General features: G+C 40.4%; 2 protein-coding genes across 2 annotated transcripts; both read right to left on the minus strand.

Moving 5' to 3' along the window:
• Positions 1-6696: 6696 nt before the first annotated feature.
• Positions 6697-10122, minus strand: LOC309695967 (platelet-activating factor receptor-like). Its single transcript, XM_082516996.1, has 2 exons — positions 10067-10122; positions 6697-8744 (listed from the first exon to the last, which is right to left on the minus strand). The coding sequence occupies exons 1-2, from the start codon at positions 10118-10120 to the stop codon at positions 7512-7514; spliced, it is 1287 nt and encodes a 428-aa protein (XP_082373122.1). The 5' UTR covers positions 10121-10122; the 3' UTR covers positions 6697-7511.
• A 7303-nt stretch (positions 10123-17425) lies between these two features.
• Positions 17426-18538, minus strand: LOC309696147 (platelet-activating factor receptor-like; the record flags this gene model as incomplete). The annotated part of the gene is made up of 1 exon (XM_082517277.1): positions 17426-18538. One exon carries the CDS (start codon positions 18536-18538, stop codon positions 17426-17428), a length of 1113 nt encoding a protein of 370 aa, XP_082373403.1.
• Between the last annotated feature and the right edge of the window lie 4432 nt (positions 18539-22970).

The following is a 22970-nucleotide window of genomic DNA, read 5'->3' on the forward strand; positions in this document are numbered from 1 at the left end:
ATAGTTTATCTTGTTGTGGTTTTTAAATGCTTTAAATGTGCCCCCAATCTGATGTGAACAAGTGAGCAGACAAAAGAAGTTGCCTTTTTGTGTATTTATTTAGAATATTAAAAATGCAAAGTGAACTGATAATACTAGAATCTTGTTCCACATTTTCAACACACACTAGATTCCTCCATCTACATCCATCCATTTTGTCTTGAACATTTTGTACATAGCTACTAACGTTTTTCAATTAGTTTGGGTCGCAAAATGTGGTTGAAACATTATTTATTTTGTTAAAAAGGTTTTGCATTTGCTTTCATTTATCAAAATCACTGGCATCCCCAAACGTGGACATGAGATGTCCTTCAGCAGTGTTCAGTGTGAAAACCACAGCAAGACTAGACCTGTCCAGTAGTTTTGGTGCCTAAGCATGTCCCACCAGCTAGTGTGAAACAACGAAATACTGAGTGGAAGCCTGATTTCTCCATGTTTAGTTCAGCATCACTTTACTAAGAATAGTTATTCCCCTGCAAATCCTGTGAATGTCTTTTTTTGGTGGTGTTTGAGAAATTTGCAGCCTTCTCCTCTATTTGGCATTGTTTCTTTTACGAATTTCTTTAGAAAAGAGAATCTAATAGTTCTCACATTCACAGCCACAAGCCTCACTCTGCTGTACAAGGGCAAACAATGTTATACACTGGTGATTGTGATTGTTTCGTACTCAGAGTGCTCAGAGCTGGAAATATCAAAGTTCAAATACTGTTAGTAGAATTTTAGTAGAATTTTCAGGTATCAATATTGTACTTGAGTATTTATTTTTCTGACAGTTTTTTATATTTATTCCCCACATTTTACCACAAATATCTGTATTTTCTACTCCTTACATCTTCAAAATAGGCTCATTACATAAGTTTAACACGTTTGAGGAAAGTTTTTATTTAACAGAATGATACAGACACAACAGTGCAATATAATGTGCAAAAGACTGAGTATTGTGCAAAAAGTAACTAGTTGTATGAATGTGTGTGTGTATAAGATTCTGCAGATGAGTGCTTGGTAGTGACGTGTATGAAGGTATGCGTGTGTTTTTGTCATTCCCGTCACTGAGTGTTCAGCAGTCTGACGGCCTGGGGGAAGAAGCTGTTTCACAGTCTGGCAGTGAGGGCCCGAATACTCCGGTACCTCTTGCCAGAAGCCAGCAGGGTGAAGAGTGTGTGAGAGGGGTGTGTGGGATCCTCCACAATGCTGATGGCTTTGCGGATGCAGCGAGTCTGATAGGTGTCTGTGATGGCTTCAATAATCTTCTCCGCTGATCTCACCATTTGTTGTGGGGTATTGTGGTTTGATACGCTGCAGTTACCATATCAGACAGTTATGCAGCTGCTTAGAATGCTCTCGATAGTCGCTTTGTAGAAGGGGGTGAGAATGGGTAGTGGGAGATGGGCTTTTCTCAGCTTCCGCAGGAAGTAGAGACGCTGTTGGGCCTTCATTTACCATTACCATTCTTAATTATGCAGCTGGTGCTGAGGGACCGGGAGAGGTTCTCCGCCAAGTGAACATCAAGGAATTTGGTGCTCTGTGGAAGTCGTCAAGAGCACCAAATTCCTTGATGTTCACTTGGCGGAGAACCTCTCCCGGTCCCTCAGCACCAGCTGCATAATTAAGAATGGTAATGGTAAATGAAGGCCCAACAGCGTCTCTACTTCCTGCGGAAGCTGAGAAAAGCCCATCTCCCACTACCCATTCTCACCCCCTTCTACAAAGCGACTATCGAGAGCATTCTAAGCAGCTGCATAACTGTCTGATATGGTAACTGCAGCGTATCAAACCACAATACCCCACAACAAATGGTGAGATCAGCGGAGAAGATTATTGAAGCCATCACAGACACCTATCAGACTCGCTGCATCCGCAAAGCCATCAGCATTGTGGAGGATCCCACACACCCCTCTCACACACTCTTCACCCTGCTGGCTTCTGGCAAGAGGTACCGGAGTATTCGGGCCCTCACTGCCAGACTGTGAAACAGCTTCTTCCCCCAGGCCGTCAGACTGCTGAACACTCAGTGACGGGAATGACAAAAACACACGCATACCTTCATACACGTCACTACCAAGCACTCATCTGCAGAATCTTATACACACACACATTCATACAACTAGTTACTTTTTGCACAATACTCAGTCTTTTGCACATTATATTGCACTGTTGTGTCTGTATCATTCTGTTAAATAAAAACTTTCCTCAAACGTGTTAAACTTATGTAATGAGCCTATTTTGAAGATGTAAGGAGTAGAAAATACAGATATTTGTGGTAAAATGTGGGGAATAAATATAAAAAACTGTCAGAAAAATAAATACTCAAGTACAATATTGATACCTGAAAATTCTACTAAAATTCTACTAACAGTATTTGAACTTTGATATTTCCAGCTCTGAGCACTCTGAGTACGAAACAATCACAATCACCAGTGTATAACATTGTTTGCCCTTGTACAGCAGAGTGAGGCTTGTGGCTGTGAATGTGAGAACTATTAGATTCTCTTTTCTAAAGAAATTCGTAAAAGAAACAATGCCAAATAGAGGAGAAGGCTGCAAATTTCTCAAACACCACCAAAAAAAGACATTCACAGGATTTGCAGGGGAATAACTATTCTTAGTAAAGTGATGCTGAACTAAACATGGAGAAATCAGGCTTCCACTCAGTATTTCGTTGTTTCACACTAGCTGGTGGGACATGCTTAGGCACCAAAACTACTGGACAGGTCTAGTCTTGCTGTGGTTTTCACACTGAACACTGCTGAAGGACATCTCATGTCCACGTTTGGGGATGCCAGTGATTTTGATAAATGAAAGCAAATGCAAAACCTTTTTAACAAAATAAATAATGTTTCAACCACATTTTGCGACCCAAACTAATTGAAAAACGTTAGTAGCTATGTACAAAATGTTCAAGACAAAATGGATGGATGTAGATGGAGGAATCTAGTGTGTGTTGATTGATGTTAAGTGGACAGTGATCTCTCCATTCTCTCCTGAAGCCAACAACCATCTATTTTGTTTTGTCCATGTTCAGAGACAGGTTGTTGACTCTACACAGGGGCGATCGTGGCTCAAGAGTTGGGAGTTCGCCTTGTAATCGGAAGGTTGCTGGTTCAAGCCCCAGCTTGGACAGTCTCGATCGTTGTGTCCTTGGGCAAGACACTTCACCCGTTGCCTACTGGTGGTGGTCAGAGGGCCCGGTGGCGCCAGTGTCCGGCAGCCTCGCCTCTGTCAGTGCGCCCCAGGGTGGCTACAATCTAGTTTGCCATCACCAGTGTGTGAATGTGTGTGTGGATGACTGGATATGTAAAGCGCTTTGGGGTCCTTAGGGACTAGTAAAGCGCTATATAAATACAGGCCATTTACCATTTACAGGTCCGTTAGCTGTTGCACCTCCTCTCTGTATGCTGACTCATCGTCCTTACTGATGAGACCCACCACAGTCGTGTCATCGGCGAACTTGATAATGTGGTTTTAACTGTGCATTGCTGCGCAGTCGTGAGTCAGCAGAGTGAACAGCAGTAGGCTGAGCACACAGCCCTGAGGGGCTCCAGTGCTCAGTGTGGTGGTGTTGGAGATGCTGTTACCGATCTGGGCTCTCTGAGGTTTCTCTGTCAGAAAGTCCAGGATACAGTTTCACAGGGAGGTGTTCAAGCCCAGCAAGCTCAGTTTTCCAATCAGGTGCTGAGGAATGATTGTGCTGAATGCTGAACTGAAGTCTATGAATAGCATTCGTATATATGTGTCTTTATTGTCCAGGTGGGTGACAGCAAGATGTAGGGTGGTGGCGATGGCATCATCTGTTGACTGGTTTGGGCGATATGCAAACTGCTGTGGGTCCAGCGTGGGTGGCAACCTGGTCTTAATGTGAGTCATGACGAGCCTCTCAAAGCACTACATCATGATGGGAATCAGAAAAATAAGACGGCAGTCATTGAGGCAGGACACTGGGGACTTCTTTGGCATAGGAAAGAGGGTGGTGGCCTTGAAGCAAGTTGGGACAGCAGCAGTGCTCAATGAAGCTCTCACCCAGGGATGTTATCTGGACCAGCAGCTTTCTGAGAGTTAACTCTGCAAAGAGACACAGAACCTGACACACCAACACGCCATTCTGAGTGTCAAACCGTTCATAGAAGTTGTTCAGCGCATCTGGTAGGGAGGCGTCACCCTCGTAGGCAGTTGTTGTCTTCCTGTAGTTGGTGATGGCCTTGATGCTGTGCCACATGATGGAGTTACAGTCATGTAAACAGCGCTGTAAAATGGGCCTGCCGGCGGGTCCATGGTAAATGAAGAGTTAAACGGACAATTAAAACACATTTGCATGTATATACATATTAGCCACCTAGCTTAATCGTTTCTGGCTATTAAGGACCCTGGAATGTACTTCATAAATTTATCCGTAAGTTTGATTGTGCTACTTCTATAGCTAGCTAGCTCTACAGAAGAGGAGCAGGAATAAAGGGAGTATAGCTTTTTAAGTAGGAGCCCATTTTAGATGCAATGTTTCTTGAGATTAACAAATAAGAGCAAACACACAAACTGGTTCAATGCAGTTAATCTCCTAGTTTGTCTGATAGCTAAAAGTAGAGCTGCTGTAATTCAAAGTGAGAAAAGAGTGAGCAATAACCTCACTCAGAGATGGAGAGAGATGTAAGTCAGGAGAGGAAGAAGAGAGGTTATATTTAAAAGTAAGGACTGCTCAGTAGCATTTGATAAACTGGAAATTTAAAGCTGTGTTTTGTAAAACAAACTGAGGTATGCTAAATTTGTGTTGTTCAACAGTTGCATGAAAATACAAGGCAGTGTTGTGAAGGATAAACAGGTTAGTTTGCTGTTCTGTGGTGAATATGCAATGATGCATTGTGTTTTGTGACTGTTGCACAGCCATGGTCAGAGTTGATTAACAGATATCTCCCTGTTGATGTTGTACTTGTATCATCAAAATAATGTTGCTCCAGGATCAACACTGAAACTGACCAATCAAGTTGTTGTGATGTAATAGGGGGAAAAAGGACAAAATGCTCTTGTTTCTGAAACAAATGGTAAGCATCTAAAGTGTTTTCTTTATATACTTACGCAATATAACAAACATATTGTGATTCTTTCCCCCATGCTGAGCCACTGCAACCAATCTTAGAGTTGCCAAACTTTGCGTAGATATAGATGTAACACTGTCTGTGAGGCCGGATTTAAGAAATAAGTGCTTAAAATTAACATTTTTAGAACGTGTTTAGCACCATCTTGTGCTAGTACAGAACATCACATCACCGAGTGAAGGTTGGTTGAGGTTACTGAACTTACATAAACTTTGCTAACTAGTGATAGAACCAATAACTCAGTGGAAAACAAGGGGACTAAAACGAACAAGCACTCTGTACCGGCCCTGACTCCATTAGTTTTACGTTAAGAAACTGAGGATATACTGTCTCTTACTAAGTCTCTTACTTTCTTTCAAGATAAAGCAGGTCTTTAATTTGCCCAAATTAAAACCAGAGTTGCTTTAAGTTTCTGGGATGGTTTTTTTTTTGGCTGTTTTTTTTTTAATCTTCTGCATCATACATTTCATTAATGTCTGTGATTAATTTACAAGCTGCCAGGCATCTAATTTCACACGTTTCTGTCTCATCAGTGAGTCATAATTGAAGCTATTAGTCATAATGATGACAGTTAATCAGCTAGTTTAAATAAAGATCCGATTGATGTTTTGTTTGATTTCATTAGCATATTTTCATCACTCCAAATATAACACATCAAAGATGTCCACAGGCATTTTGTGGGACAGTTTTTGTTTCTTTGCCTTCATTTAATGTTGACAAAACATAAAAATGATATAGCAACATATACAAATTCACCCTGTACCTGTACATCTTTTTTACTGAGAGAAGTTCAGGAGGCAATTTATCAGTTCACATTATTTTAGGTAACAATTTAGAGATTCAGGATGCACAACTGTGGAGCTCTCAGTGTCAGGACACAGAGAACTGGAGAACAATTCGTAATTCAAAGCACATATTAGACACATTGAAACAGAAAACATTTGTGGGGAGAGGCCCTGGTTTAGACTTAGCGCTCCCTGATTTGTTCTCCTCGTAGTCCTTCCTCATGGCAATGGTCTTTGACCTCCAGTCAGGGATCCTGTCCTGTGTGACTCCTCCCTACTCTACAGTTGTTATTGTTACTGTAGTTTCATTTCCATGCAGTTGTCAGCTTTACCAACAACTATCATCACTACTGGAACAGGATGTTATCATACACCCACACACGGCTTGTAAGCGTTTAACAGTTTCACTTTCAACACTTCACACTCCTGTGTCTTAGTCAACCCTTCACACTGTGAGGGTAATGCTTTATCCTTCTAACAAGGAGTGTTTCCACAGGTTACCACAAGCATTCAGTTCCATCAAGTAACTCTTTTACACGGGTTGGGAACTCCAGGCCTCAAGGTCCGGTGTCCTGCAGGTTTTAGATATCACCCTGGGTCAACACACCTGAATCAAATGATTAGTTCATTACCAGGCGTCTGCACAAGTTCTCCACCCCTCCTCTATTAAGTGAAGAAAAGGTTAACCCTCATTGTAGGCATTCAATCAGAATGGAAGAAATTAATAAAGGCCGAGGTCATCTGATCAAATTAGATTTCATGTTTTTATTTACAAAAACTTTCAGAGAGAACAACTTCCACAAGATGATGTGTCATAAATGACATATTTCTTGTATTTATATTAAAACCAGTTATTGGTACAGGTCCGTTAGAGGTATAGGTCAATATGTACAACACTGTGAAAAAGTCTTGAGCTACAGCTTGTTTCCTTATATTTTGAAAAAGAAGATGGACAAGGGCAGAGGTTAATTGAAGTATGTGCAAATATGCATGAAAATACAGTATAAAAGGCAAAACATGAGTGTCCATAATTCTAACAACAGCAAAAGTTAATATTTTACAATACCACAATTATTCTTTAATACACCTTAAATACTCTTTAAGTAATCTTCAGGAATAGTTTCCATGTTTCTTCAAAACTTTGGATGTTGACTCTCAGAATGATCCCACATCTTTACGGGATGTTAGTGCAGTTTGAAGATCACACTGCTTTCTTTACAGCCACTGAGATAAGTGAGCAATACTGCATTTAAACCATATGATGGAGGCAGAGACTAATAAAAGCACAGTAGGGGAGTCTTTCAAGAAGGCTCTATACAGTGGATTGTGAACTGCGTGAACCACCGCTCTGACTCACTGTAGATTTAAGCAGCACCAGCCTCCCTCTGTGGTAAATGGTTAACTCCACGTGTACAAGTACACAACACCATATATCCTCCTCTCCCTGATTCCAGAGTATAATTCCTAGAATAAGGCTAACAAGCCTCTCCAACCTTTAATGTGGACATGCTCTCCATTTCATCTCTGTCATGAAATGGAGAGAATCTTATCTGAGATGTGGTTTGGTTCAAAATCCTGGATCAGTGAGATTTTTGAAAATACTTTATAAAATAACCAATGAGTTCCTCCTACCATGTTGACTTTGGTCCTCCACCCCAGCCGTTGTGGGTTTCCTATGAGGCCTCTGATTTGCTACCAGAGTGCAAACAGGTGATGCAGGCTGGTTTAAGTGGTAGCTCCGAGTTTGGGTGAATGTGATTAATTTTGTAATGTGGGCCTTGATTTGTCCTCTAAACTTCCCTGTGGCAAAATAATAAACTACAGGATCCAAAATGCAGTTGAGGCCCATAAGAACCAGGGTGATCTGATGAGCGTCGCTCAGCAACTGACGAGTGGTCTCGCTGTACTTCACGTGGCCGAAGCCGTCTTCGATCTCCAGCACTGCCAGAGCCCAGGGGCCTTGAACTATGTGGTGTGGCAGGAAACACAGAACAAACACTCCCACCACTGCCAGCAACATCTGGAGAGCCCTCCGTTTCACCCCTGTGGGCCATTTAAATATGCATGTCACAGTGAGCTTTTTAGACTGTGTTCCTGAAGACTGACTTTCTGACTGAGGAGAATTTTTACAAACTAAAATTCGAGCAATAAGGACATTGCATATCACAATGAGTAAAAAGAAAACAAAAAACAATCCAATTATTAGAAAATGAGTGACAGCCACTTTTTTCTTCTTGTCATTAGTTCCACCCTGGTATCCCTCAAAACAGCGACGTATGTCAGTGTTGTTTTTACGGTGCACGTTGATCCCTGGACTCACCAGAAAAGGAACAGAAATCGTCAGAACAAACACCCAGATACAAATACAAACAATAATTCCACGAATTCTGCGGTTTGACGAGGCTGCGTCTAGAGGCCGAGTCACCGCCCAGCATCTGTTGATGCTGATGGCTGAAAGGAAGAGGATGGTGCCGTAGGTGTTGATGAAAAAGAAGGTGCCTGTCACCCGGCACATGACGTCTCCATAAACCCAGTCTCCCTCACGGATATAATAGTCAATCCAAAAGGGAAGAGCACACACAAACAGAAGATCAGCAATGGTCAAGTTGGTCATATAGATGTGAATTTCTCCCATGGCCTTGAATTGACGAAGGCAGCGCAGGACAAACAGCACATAGAGGTTAGAGATGAAGCCCAGGATGAAGAAGATGATGTAGAAAACCGGGATGAACACATAACGAAACTGAGAGTCCAGGAACGGACTCTCAGTGGAATTAATGGTTGTGGACTCCACACTACTCATCGTTGTCATAGTAACTGATTGAGTCATCCTTGTCTGTGGGAAACAAAATACATTACCATAAATACAGTGTCCTGTGACAGATGAGCAGAGTTTTGATGCAGATGACAAAGGTAAAGCGTACAATGGAGGGAAAAGCCTTTGAGAATAACTTATTTTTGTTGTCCTTCCATTGAAGGCAGGTATAATAAATAAAAGCAACAAATAAATAAAAACAACAGTAAATGACTACAATAGGTTTAAAATAATGAAAGTAACAAGCAACAACATTTCTCCTGCTTCAAGGACTAAGTTGTGTATCAGTATTTATTTGTAAAAATGTATTTACCAGTCAAATATTGTGTCCCTTTCATCACCTTTTTAGCCATTAAATTAATTTAAGATGTATTAATGTATACACCAATCAGGCATAACATTATGCCACCTGCCTAATGTTGTGTTCCTCCCCCTTTTGCTTCTAAAACAGCCATGAACCATCCAGGCATGGAATCCACTAGACCCCCAGAGGTGTGTATCTGGCACCAAGACAGTAACAGATCTTTGAAGTCCTGGATGAAGTCATGGATCTGACTTGTTTGTCCTGGAGAACTCACAAGATGCATGACTGGATTGAGATCTGGTTAATTTTGAAGCCAAGCCAATACTTCAAACTTGTTGTTGTGCCTCTCAAACCACTGCTGAACCATTTTTGTGTTGTGGCAGGGCGCTTTATCCTGTGTTGGGATGGAATTATTTGAAGTGCCTCAGTTCTATGCTTTATATTAACTAAAATGCCATATAACCATATAGCGTGGTATTAAGTGGACACGGCCCTGAAAATAAAGGCAATAGACTATACATCATGAAGCCTCAGTTGTAGACCATGAGGGAAAGACTGGGGTTGGATTTCTGACTTGTTTATGTTCATTTTATTGCTTACGCTAAAGTGATTACAGAACTAGAGATCTCTCTCACGTGGCCTGAATTCAGTCAAAGATAAACGTCAGAATTAAAACAGAAAGTAGTGCAAAAAGGGTCAAAGGTTGAACCAGGACGTGGTTCTCAGACTATGAACTGCTGTAAAACAGCTGACACTGAATCACAGTGCAAACTCTTACAACCTAAATACATACAAGGAGAATCTGTCACTGAACAAGCTTGAAACCCACTTACGATAAAGAACAACAGTCCAACAGTAAATAAGTAGATAATAATCTCTGTTTGTTGTTAGTTTTACTGTATTTTTTTCTGAATATGTGCCACACTGAAATTACTGTAATTGCTTTATCAATGGTTAGTTGATGTTACATGACCTGCTGTGATAATATATCCTCTGTGTCATTTTAAAAGAAAAATTACAGAAAGAACCGTACACTTACCGTCTGCTTCTTCTGTTGTTTAATGAATTTACAGCTGCAGTTCAGCAACAGCATGACTTCTCTGACAGAGAGGGAATTTATGCATCAGACTGTGTGAGTGGGAGTGTTCTCTCGGGGCAAGACGGAGGAGGTGTCGCTTCAGTCTTCTTAGGAAAGCCCCAAATGGTCCAAAATACGTAAAGTTCACCTCCACAGTTTCATACACCTGACAATAACAAGCACCAAGAAGAACAACAACAAAGAAATAATGTTACCAAGTAAAGAAATGAGCTGCTTACACAGGAAAACTGGCCCTTAAAAAGGAGAATGTCTGGCACATGCTGATACGAGACATAAAAATGTGGGGGTTATAGTTGTTAGTTTGTGTATGAAAAGTCACTGCCACTATTCACAGATCTTGGTTACATGTAATTTTCTTTAAAAAAAAAAATGCTGCAAAATGTGTTACCGATTATTTTAAATCACCCTAAAATAAAACAGGAACCAGAGTAGGAGCAGGCCCTGTGTCGCTGTGCCATCTTCTTCCATCAAATACATAAGCATAAACTTACAGAAAGAAGGAGGAATATATTATTTAGAAATAGTGTAAAAACTTTACCGTGAACAGGTGTATCTGCCAAACACTGAGCTTCTCTTGTCTATCAGGCCGTCACCTGCCGAGGGAATTCCCGCAGATCAACGTCACCGTTAATTACGTCCATCCGAAAGCAAATTCGAAGATTGCGACTGACACCCCCGTGTACTCGCTCCAATCCCTCTGTCCCGAGGCCCCTAATGTTATTCTGTTGGACTTTAATTACTGTAATTTGAAGAAAACACTGGGCACTTTCTATAAATATGTCAATTCTCCTACACGCTTCTGGATCTTTGTTATGGTTCCATTAAAGGTGCGTATACATCTGTGGCAGGCCCCGCACTCAGATCCTCTGACCAAAACACGGTGCATCTCCTGCCTGTTTATAGGACTGTGCTACGGAGAGAGAAGGCGAGGAAACACCCCACAAAAGTATGATAACGACGTCTCTTTAGACCTGCAGGGCTGCTTTGCCTGCACTGACTGGTCGGTGTTTACAGAGTCATCCGAAAACATTAATGAACTGATCAACGTTATCTGCAGCTTTTGTAGAGATATGATTATTCCTTTAAAAGTTGTGCATAGTTTTCCCAAATAACAAACCATGGTCTTCGAGGCTGATTCATGAAAGGAAGACAGCTTTTATTGAAGGGAATATCTCTAAGGTAAAAAAAAAAATTACAAAGGAGATATGAGTTTGTTTCTTGGTGTTATCAGTCGTTTTTAAATTTCAACACCTTGAAAACTAAGGACATGGTAATTGAATTCAGGAAGCCATCCCCTCATCGTGCAATGAATAAGATAAGATAAGATAAGATAAGATAACCTTTATTAGTCCCACACGTGGGAAATTTGTTTTGTCACAGCAGGAAGTGGACAGTGCAAAAGTTATGAGGCAAAAATTAGAATACAATAAGAATAAATACAGTACACAACTGTACAGAATAGAATAAAATAAAATACTATATACAGTAGAATAAAATAAAATAAATATACAATAAGATAAAAATAGAATACAAATACAAATACTATATACAACTGAGTAAAAATACAACGATGACAGAAAGGATTATTGCACTTAGTATTATTGCACATGTATGGATGTGTGTGCTTGATCAGTTAAAGTCTTTATTATGGAGTCTGACAGCAGTGGGGAGGAAAGACCTGCGAAATCTCTCCGTCCCACACCGTGGGTGCCGCAGTCTCGCACTGAAGGAGCTGCTCAGTGCTGTCACAGTCTGCTGCATGGGGTGGGAGATGTTGTCCATCAGGGATGACAGCTTAGCCGCCATTCTCCTGTCACTCACCGCCTCCACTGGGTCCAGAGGGCATCCTAGAACAGAGCTGGCCCTTCGGATCACCCTGAATGGTGCAGCCATTGAACTGGTGGATAGCTATAAGTATTTGTGGGTTATTCTTGTTATTGCTCTGTCCTTTGAGTCACATTTTGCTGCTACATTGAAAAAAAATGTCCAACAACGACTGTATTTTTTTAAGGAGATTGAGAGTTTTTAATGTTTCATCTGCAATGATGACCCTTTTTTATGAAAGTTTTATTGATTTAATATTTTGTATCATTGCTTGGTACCGATATTTGTCTTTAGACCAGACTTGGTCTGGACTCCAGAGCACTGAGATTAAGCTAACTGGTAGCAAGAGCCACCTTTCAAACTGACTCAACAGTGGACATCTAGGCATGGTGTGAGTTGTGTGCGTCGCTAAAGAACTGTAAGATTGATTCCTGCCTGGAAAGGACAGTCTTGAGCCTTTTATGTCATTTAGGAAATCTGCTTATGTAGAAGACATCTGTACTTGTGAATAAGCGAGCAGTGAAAAGAAGTTCTCCATGTGTGCGTCTTAGAATATTAAAAATGAGAAGGAATCTGATAATACTAGAATATGAATCATGTCAGCATAAAAAATGTTAAAAGTGGGAAAGCACAAAGGATACAGAACATCTTCTCATTTGTCAACACCAACCACATTCCTCCATTCATTTTATCTTTCAGAATATTACTATACTTACTCAACTGGCCCTCAGTTATCATCATGTGCTTTCACTGTAGGCATTCAATCAGAATGCAAGGATTTAATAAAGGCAGAGATCCTCTGATCAAATTTGATTTCATGTTTTTATTTACAAAAACTCATATACATTTCAGAGGGAACCCTGCAAATGTTTAAAGGTAAGAAAAAGAAGTCCTTTCTTTAAAAAAAGGTTTCACCAGTGGGTGACCATGACAATAAGATCCTCAGTGATGAGGAAATATTACAAAAAAAACAACATGTGATGCAGGTGAAAGGGAAGAAATGGCAAAGAAGAATGACAGAAAAAGCATGTGCAAATATGCGTGAAAATACATTATAAAAGGCAAAAATAGAGTGCCATAATTCTAACAGTAAAAGTTAATATTTTACAATGCCACATTTATTCTTCAATACACCTTGAATTCCAGGTTTCTTGTAGGCCATTCAAAACATATTTGGATGTTGACTCTCAGAATGATCCCACATCTTTACAGGATGTTAGTGCAGTCTGAAGATCACACTGCTTTCTTTACAGCCACTGAGATAAGTGAGCAATACTGCATTTAAACCACATGATGGAGGCAGAGACTAATAAAAAATAAAAGCACAGTGTCATTTTAAGCTTCACCAGCGTCCCTCTGTGGTAAATGTTTAATTCCATCTGCATGTACAAGCACACAACACAATGAATGCTCCTTTCGTCTCTCCCTGATTGCAAAGTATAATTCCTAGATTAAGCCTCTCCAACCTTTAATGTGGATATGAAACACTACATGTATAAAGGCAAATTTACACCATGGAGCACTACTCTAAACAACTGTCATATATTTAACTCTGTCTATGGAGCTGGATATTTCTTAAAGGTTGAAGGTTTTAAAGCATGTTTAGTGCCACCTTGTACCAGTTAAGAACATGACATCACTGGGTTGGTTGGTTGCAGATGTGAACAGTGCAGAGGACAACCTGTCTGAGTCACCAGACAGGAAAGCTGGAATCCAACACACCAGCTTTTCACCAGGCTTGGAAAAATGTACTGTCTATTTTCTCTGTCTCTTTAGCGGTAAGTTGTTCTTCATTGCTTTTGTCCAACACTGACATCAATTAATTCCCCCTATGGACATGCTGATGAATCTTAGGATTCCCGATCGTGCATCGATAAGAAACTTAGTTATGTTTGTGGAATGACACAAATATACTAACCTGTTGTGTTGTAAACTGTTTGGATGTAATTGAGAAAAAGATAATTTTATTCCATAAAATAGTGCTTATTGCATCTAGCGCACATCTGCGCTTCTATCTGATTGCACCGTTCGGTACACCCAACCCAACAAAAGAAAATCAGTGTCTGACTCTAGCTTGTCGGTTCAGTGAACCACCAGTGCACCTGACTATAACAGCCTCTCCTTCACACAGTCCTCATTTATAAAGTGGTCTACAAACTCTAGCCTAACAGCTAACAGCTAGCTACCAATGAAAACTACTGGTAAATTGACAGAGTGAAAGTAGAAAGTACTTCCTTCGTTTATTATCATCAGACTCACTGCTGCAGCCAGGGGCAGTACAAATGTGATTCCCTTAGACTGCTTTTTGATTTTAGTCTCTTTGTTTTCCTCTGAGTTTTTGGTTCTGTCACTAGTTAGCTAACATAACCTAATATAAGTCTGTTAGCGGCAACCAACCTACCTGTAAACATGCTCTACAAAATTTAACTTTAAACTATTATTTCCTAAATCCAGCTTCACAGACGTGCTACCTCATTGTTGGTTTTTTTAGAATAGGGCTCCACTGCATTACAGTTTTTCTCAATTGCTTAAACGCATTTCTTGAAACTATGCCTCGTATTCTCAAACACAGTAAACAACAAATTCCATAACATCTCACCCACTTTCCCAAACATAGTATTTTCAGGTCAAAATAAAGTTCTACTCCCAAAACCATTCACTCTTCCTGAAAAATCAAACTTTGCCCACAGACAGCACACTCAAGGCCTCAAAAATACAGACACTACAAGATAGTGTTACACATTGGTCCAATAAATTAAAAACAATATTTCCAAAACTGGCAAGTTATGTTGCTTGTGGTTCTTCCCCTCAAATACCTTTTCACATGATGAACACAAGATGCGATCAATGTACATACAGTGGCACGATTTTTATTCATGTACCATGCAGTACAACACACGCCAAAAACATTATTCCACCTCAGCATCCTGTCTTTGGTCTGGGTCAGGCCAGGAAATCTCATCCACATCAGAGGCTATATTGGCCCTAGCCAGGCAGCAGGGGGTAAAATCCTCTTGCATGCCTGATCCAACCCTGGCATGCATCTACTGATATGTCCAGGAAGGCTTCTTCAGTGGCCTGGAGGAGGTGAACACGGACATAAGGTTCCCTGTTGTACACTTTCCACCACCACGCTGAAAATAACTCCTTTATCGGGTTAAGAAAGGGAGAGTATGCAGGCAGGTTAGAAAACATTGGGTTATTGGTAAACCAGTCATGAACCAGAGCAGCGCGATGGAAGCTGATGTTGTCCCAAACAACAACATAGTGAGGCTGCTCTGGCTGTGCTGGTTCCCTGTAGTCCACCTGGAACATATGTTGTCTTACACCATCAAGAAAAGCAAGGCGAACCATACTGTTATAGGGTCCTAGAATGGCATGGCGGTGGAGTACCCTCATTGGCTGATGGCTGTGCACATAGTGACATTCCTTCCACGCTGACCAAGGACATTTACAATAGCCCAATGGCCAATTATGTTCCTCCTCCTCCTCAACCTCTTCCTTTGCATGTCTTTGGATCCATTGTTTCAAACCTGAATGAGCTGACTTTTGCCCTTTTATCTATCCATTAAAGTTTCTGATTGGTGTGTGATACATTTTGACTCCTAGTGTTTCCACTTGGTTAATTTGTAATGTTATGTTAATTAAAGTTACAGTTTTTTCTGATTTCTTAAGCACATTTTTTGTAACTATTGGCTAATTTTGCAAAACTCTTCACACAAATAAGAAAACCTGTCACCCAATAATCAAAACATTGTAGTTCTCTTGCAAAAGCAAACACAGCTAGATTAACTCTTCACACCTTCGTAAAAATGGTGTTTCCGTATCAAACAGTACACACAAGCCATCATCTACTAAGCACACAATGCGCCAACTGCACACTGATGGTATGAATACAAAACACATCTGGCTTTTGCTTTCTCTGTGCACAAGGTAGGCTATGTCAGTTTGAGCTCATACTTCTGTCATAGATCCATAAGCATAGAGGGATCCAAACTTCAAGTACTGGTGTTTATTCAAACACATCAAAACAAACACAAGTGTTTATTTCCAAGTATAGGATTATTTGCAATCGCCATAATGACTATATGGGTTACTTGGTCTGCAGTGAACATGCTTCCTCTGCCCCCAGCATCTGGTCATCTAGCAATTCTGTAAAGTAACAATTTCAGTATTTTTACATCAATGGTATTGGTGTGTTTCTCATTGGCATATGGCAGTGCTACAAATCTTGCTCCTCCTTGTCCTTGTCGTCCTCTTCATCCTACTTCTTCACCTCTACGTCCTCTTCCTCGACCTCCTCTACTTCTCACTCTTTCTGCTCCCTCCATTGTACTCCGCACACACAGCTTACCTGTATTGTAGTGCTTAGGCTGATTGCAAAGTGAACTAATTATCTAAAAAAGTTTTCACATGTGAAAGTGTGCCAGACAGTTGGCAAATTAGTGTTAATGATAGCCATACATGTGTATACTTTTGCTAGGAGTGTGTTGGAAATTTGGTAATTGAGTGTTGTGCAGTGAATTGTGCCTACAGTTTTGCAAAGTGTGTTACAAAATTGCAAACTGAGTGGAAAGCAGTTTTTGTGCTTTTAGTTTTGCAAACTCAGTGAGTGGTTTTGCTATAAGTCTGAATAGTTTTAGAGATTGTGCTACAGGAATCACAGTTAGGGTTTAAGCATTCAGAAAAAAACTGTAACATTATTGAATGCTAGTGCTTTACCACATGGAGTAAGCAGTGAAAAATGTAGGGACTTGTGTGCAGAGTTTTGCAGTAACAGTTCGCCAAATCTCACTCATGTGTTAACATAATAATGGATTGGATTTATATAGCGCTTTTCAAGGCACCCAAAGCGCTTTACAATGGCACTATTCATTCACTCACTGGTGGAGGCAAGCTACGGTTGTAGCCACAGCTGCCCTGGGGCAGACTGACAGAAGCGAGGCTGCCATATCACGCCATCGGCCCCTCTGGCCAACACCAGTAGGCAAGTAGGGTAAAGTGTCTTGCCCAAGGACACAACGACCAGGCCAGAGAGCCCGGGGATCGAACCGGCGACCTTCCGGTTACAGATGCAATTCCCAACCCCCTGAGCCACGGTTGCCCTATAGTGTTTATAGTTCAGGGAAATGGGTGTGCTTTTTGTAAAATAGTGTTATGGTTTTGAAATTTTAGTTCAAAAGATTGTTTATAATGTTTAAGCAATTGAGAAAAACTGTAATACAAACTGTGGTGTTTCATGGCCACCTTAATAATGTAACTAAGGATTCAAAATTATTCCAAGGTTAGTCACTGAGATTCATCTCAGTCATAAAATAGAGAGAATCTTATTTGAGATGGGGTTTGGTTCAAAATGCTGGATAAGTGAGATTTCTGAGAATACTTTATACAATCACCACTGAACTCCTTTCGATGTGTTGAGTTTCATCCTGCCCCCCGGGCTTTCCTATGAGGCCTCTGATTTACTCCTCGAGTTCAAACAGGTGATGCAGGCTGGTTTAAGTGGTAGCTCCGAGTTTGCGTGCATGGGATTAATTTTTTAATGTGGGCCTTGATGAGTCCTCTAAACTTCCCTGTGGCAAAATAATAAACTACAGGATCCAAAATGCAGTTGAGGCCCATAAGAACCAGGGTGATCTGATGAGCGTCGTTCAGCAACTGACGAGTGGTCTCGCTGTACTTCACGTGGCCGAAGCCGTCTTCGATCTCCAGCACTGCCAGAGCCCAGGGGCCTTGAACTATGTGGTGTGGCAGGAAACACAGAACAAACACTCCCACCACTGCCAGCAACATCTGGAGAGCCCTCCGTTTTACCCCTGTCAGCTGTTTAAATGTGGACATTACATTGGGCATTTTAGACGCTGTTTCTGAAGACTGAATTTTTGACTGAGGAGAGTTTTTATAAATTAAGATTCGAGCAATAAGGATATTGCATATCACAATGAGTGAGAAGACAACAAAAAACAATCCGATTATTAAAAAATGAGTGACAGCCAATATTTGCTTTTTCTCGTTAATTCGATTCTGGTATCCCTCAAAACAGCGTGTGAAATTTTTTGGTCCATTTTCATTTTTCTGGTGCACGTTGATCCCTTCACCCACCAAAACAGGAACAGACATCGCCAGAACAAACACCCAGTTAAAAAAACAAACAATAATTCCACGAAGTCTGCTGTCGGACGAGGCTGCGTCTAAAGGCCGAGTCACCGTCCAGCATCTGTTGATGCTGATGGCTGAAAGGAAGAGGATGGTGCCGTAGGTGTTGATGAAAAAGAAGGTGCCTGTCACCCGGCACATGACGTCTCCATAAACCCAGTCTCCCTCACGGATATAATAGTCAATCCAAAAGGGAAGAGCACACACAAACAGAAGATCAGCGATGGTCAAGTTGGTCATATAGATGTGAATTTCTCCCATGGCCTTGAATTGACGATGGCAGCGCAGGACAAACAGCACGTAGAGGTTAGAGATGAAGCCCAGGATGAAGAAGATGATGTAGAAAACCGGGATGAACACATAACGAAACTGAGAGTCCAGGAACGGACTACTACTCATTGTTGTCATAGTAACTGATTGAGTGATTTCCATTATGTTTGCCTGTGGGAGACAACATATATTATCATCAGTACAATGGTTTACTCAGACTTTTGATGCAGATGACAAAGGTAGGGTATATTAGAAAGTAGAATCTTTGAGAACAACTACTTTTTGTGATATTTCAATTTCAGTATAGAGAAAAAACAAAAAAAGTAAATGAGTAAGAAAGATTTAAAATAAAGAAAGAGGGCACTTTCCTTGCTGCAAGGACTAAGTTATCTATCACCTTTTATTGGCACAAATGTATTTACCAGATAAATTATTAGCCATTCCATACATTTATTGTATTAATTAATTTCTTGTTATCTGAGCACATCTTCTGAAATTGTCAGGTAATTCTAAACAGTCTGAGAAGTCTTAACATTTCTTTGTGCTATGAATCATATGTTCCAAATTGATGTAATGGCACAGAAGTATGATAAGTTTTAAACTGGAGACCATCTTGCCAGGAAACAACAGAAGCATGAAATCACTGAGTTGCTGGACCGCACCCATATTTGAACATACGCTTCATGTGAAGTTTTGTGGCCGTGTTTTGCACAGCTGTAGTTTTATCATAGTAATATAATCTGTGTCCAAACAAATACCTCAACACTCTGTATAAAAGGGCCTGTTGGGACTTTATCTGCCATAGACTTCTTATTACTCATCTAAGATCTAACTCTCAGTCAAAGTCTTTATAGGTAGAGTCATTAATCGGCATCTTGCAGAGTGAGTGGACAGACTGAGGTTGGATTTGTGACTGTTTTATGTTCATTTTATCTTTGGTTTTGCCACTAAGACTAAAATGGTTATAGAACTTGAAGCTACTGTTGGGATTGAATAATTTGCAGTGGCTCAATAATGCTATGCTTTTTATTAATAAGTGTTATAAAGTTATATAGTGTAGTATTAAGTGGACACAGCCCTGAAAAATAAAGGCATGAGACCATGTGTCCTTCGGGAGTAGAAAGCTGCAGACTCTCACTCATGCTTGCCTGGGGAAAATGTAGATAAGAGGGGACCATCTGTAGTGCAAAGTTACTGAGACACTGTTGTTTAGACTAGAATGAGAGACCTTCTGTAATAAAACTTTTAGGGGCACACCACCATTATGAGATCTGCGGCAACACGTCTTGCAGGACGCATCTCCCTTCTAGAAATAAACTAGCATCAGAATTAAAACAGAAAGTAGTGCAAAAAAGTCAAAGGTTTAACCAAGCTGTTGTTCTCTGACTATAAACTGCTGTAAAGGAGCTGACACTGAAACGGTGAAAACTCTAAACACCTAAAGATGTTCGAGGAGAATCTGTCAGTGAACAATGTGTCATGAACTGTGTGTGGAGCAGGCAGGATAGGACCCAAATGCAGGCTCTCGGAGGTGAATGTGTGAACAACAAATTACAGACAACAAGCTTGACACCCACTTACAATAAAGAACAGTAGTCCAACAGTAAATGAGCTGTGACGCTGTTTGATAAACTGACACACCCCTGTTACTGGGAAATAACTGACACTGCTAAATACTATCAGCTTGTGAACAAGTTTAACTGAGTACCATTTTTTCTGCCCTTTTTTCTGAATAATTGCCAAAGGTGTTTATTTTATAACCTGTTTGGATCTGTCTTATGCAGATCTGTTAAATATTGATTAAATTAATCACAGCATTGTAAAGACTGTGGACAAAAAAAAAAAATCCATTAATAGATTTGAGTAGAGCAGCAGTTAAATTACAAACAGCTGTAAGGTACTCTGTTTCAGAGATTACAATTTTTTATTTTTTTTTCAATTACTGGCATCATCAAACTGAGTTAATTGCATGTGGCTAGTCAATATTTACTGATCCAGTTAATATCGGATGATGTACTGTAATTAATAGTTAAGTTAAACATTTTGAGCAAAACACTGCCTCCTGTAAAATCTTAATTTTACACAGATATGAAGCTAAGAAATGAATAAAGGAGGCACAGCAGAAACAGAAAAATGCGATTAATTTGATTAAATAATAAACTGACAGTTTACAGCAAAATAACTGAAATATTTGTGAAAATAAGGATGCTTTTAGCTTTACTGTCTTCTCTTCTTGACTAAAACACATTATTTGACTGATGATTATTAGTGAGTGAGGATATTAAGACTGCCTGTCTTAATACGTAAACCAAGAAATAACGAGGAGAACTGTACACTTACACAACTGTTTCTGTTTTCAATCCCCTGATGCGCGTAAACACTTTGAATGGATTTGCAGCTTTGGTTCAGCAACAGCGCGACTTCTCTGAGAGAGAGGGAGTTTGTGCGTCTTGTGTCTTGCAGTTGCTTTTATCTATCTCAAAACCACTGGCTTCCCCAGAGATGGACACGAGATGTCCTTCAGCATTGTTGTGTGTGAATACCACAGCACAAACAGAACTGTCTAGTTGTTTTGATGCTAGTGAAATAATGAAATATTGAGTGGAAGAAGAAGACACAGCCTGAGTGCTCCAAATGTTTACTAATGTTTACTAACTGTAGTTATTCCACTGCAAACCCTGCGAATCTGCAGTTCTGCATGACTTTATTTGGTAGTGTTTGACAAATATGCAGCCCTCTTCTTTATTTGGCATTGTTTCTTTCATGAATTTCTTTAGAAAAGAGAATCTAATAGTTCTCACATTCACAGCATTACTTTGCTGTACAAGAGCAAAGAATGTTACACACCATTGATTCCGACTGTTTTGTAAGGTGTTTGTGTGTTGCAGGGGTCAGCAACCCTAGGCACGAAGTTAACTGATGGCACGACCATAGCTGGACTAGCCATCGGGCATACCGGGCATTTGCTCGGTGGGCCGATAATGTTCTTGTTTTTTTTGTAATGGTATAAACAACGAAAGGTGGTGGATTGGCCAGATGCTGGCTGGTGTGTAAAAATAACTCAGTTAGCTAGCATGACGGAGTTTCTATACAGCTGGGTGGGTGCTATGGTGTTACTAATAGTGAACTTTATTTTATTCATAAGGTTAGTTAGTAGCAGGGGCGATTTTAGCCCATTTAGCCCAAAGATTTCTTGCTTTTTTTGACAATATTTGCTGTTTGTGAGACACACGTCTAAAAATATAGAAAGCATGCAGTACTTGGTTGAGACGTAACATTTTGCAGATGTTTGCTGGAGCCACAGCCGTAAAAGCTGCTGGTCATTATGTCGGTTTGTTTATCTGGTGAGAGGGAAACATGAAGATGAAACCAGGAGATGTCCTTACTGAATCATCAGAGCTGAACAGGTGATGGAGAAACAGGTTTACCTTTTAGGTGACATGAATAAGTTAGAGGGAAGTTATGAACTGTCAAATAACATCAGGATCCTTTTCTATGTAGCTGACGGCTGGTAACTGTGCAGGGGTGGATCTAGCAAAGTTTTGCCAGGGGGCCAGGTGGGGCAGGGAAAGAGGGGCACAAAGAAATACTTTCTTATTCTCATTTAAAATGTCTGGCTGTTATTAAATAATTATCTGAAGCTTACAACCAAAGTTTTTATCTGACATAAAATGTATAGAAATCATACATATACCAACAACATTGTACATCACTGTCACAACAGCGTTTGTTTTCATTCAAAGGCTTTATGGCTTTAATACCTGGTGGGCCGGTCTCTAGTCAAAATGCCCGGGCTGTTTTTTTTTGTCCCAGTCCAGCCCTGTGCACGACACGCAGTGAATTAATCTGAGAAGGTGCATCAAAAAATAAATGGCCGCACCAGCGGTGCACATCTCAAATCAGCTCGCATAGACACATTAGTTGTTCCTCTTCTTAATGACGGTATCTTAGCTAACAACCCCAACTATCAGATTCAACTTGTAATTGGCTAAAAATAACTTAGCCTACTGGTGAGAGGGACGTTGTTAGCTTTCCACATTCTGACACTTCAAAAGCTTCAGGAGCTTTCCGCTCAGCATCAGCACCACGGAAATACACGGATACATCCGTAGACTCGAGACACAATGCATTTTTGGGACTTTCAGGTGTTTGGACCGATGTTTTCTTTTCTGATCAAACCAGAAATCTTTAATGAGCAGCTAGATTTGTCTCGCATTAACTGGTTGAGTTAATGCCAGTTAATGCAACATCGAAGCAGCTGGAATCCACAGCTGTGTGTGTTCATGGAGGTTGCATTTTCAACTGCTGGACATCACTACCTGACAAGTTTGACTGTCTTCAGAACATTGCAGAGGCCTTATTGGCCTTACTGTCTGAATGCTGGACACTCGGAGACCTGTGTCTGTGAGTGGGAGACCAAAGATTACATTAACATTATTGGCTTAGTTTATTTTTCTTATCATTGTTGTGAGGAGACCATAAATAGCATTTGTATTTTCTGTTGTACAGTTCATTTGCTGTTATGGAGTTCTTGTTATGAATAAAAAGTGTCTTTTTTGTTTCAAAATAGCTGATAACTATTTGCTGATAGCTG

The sequence above is a fragment of the Aulonocara stuartgranti genome (assembly GCF_965226115.1).
Source record: "Aulonocara stuartgranti genome assembly, chromosome: 19".
Taxonomy (NCBI): domain Eukaryota; kingdom Metazoa; phylum Chordata; class Actinopteri; order Cichliformes; family Cichlidae; genus Aulonocara; species Aulonocara stuartgranti.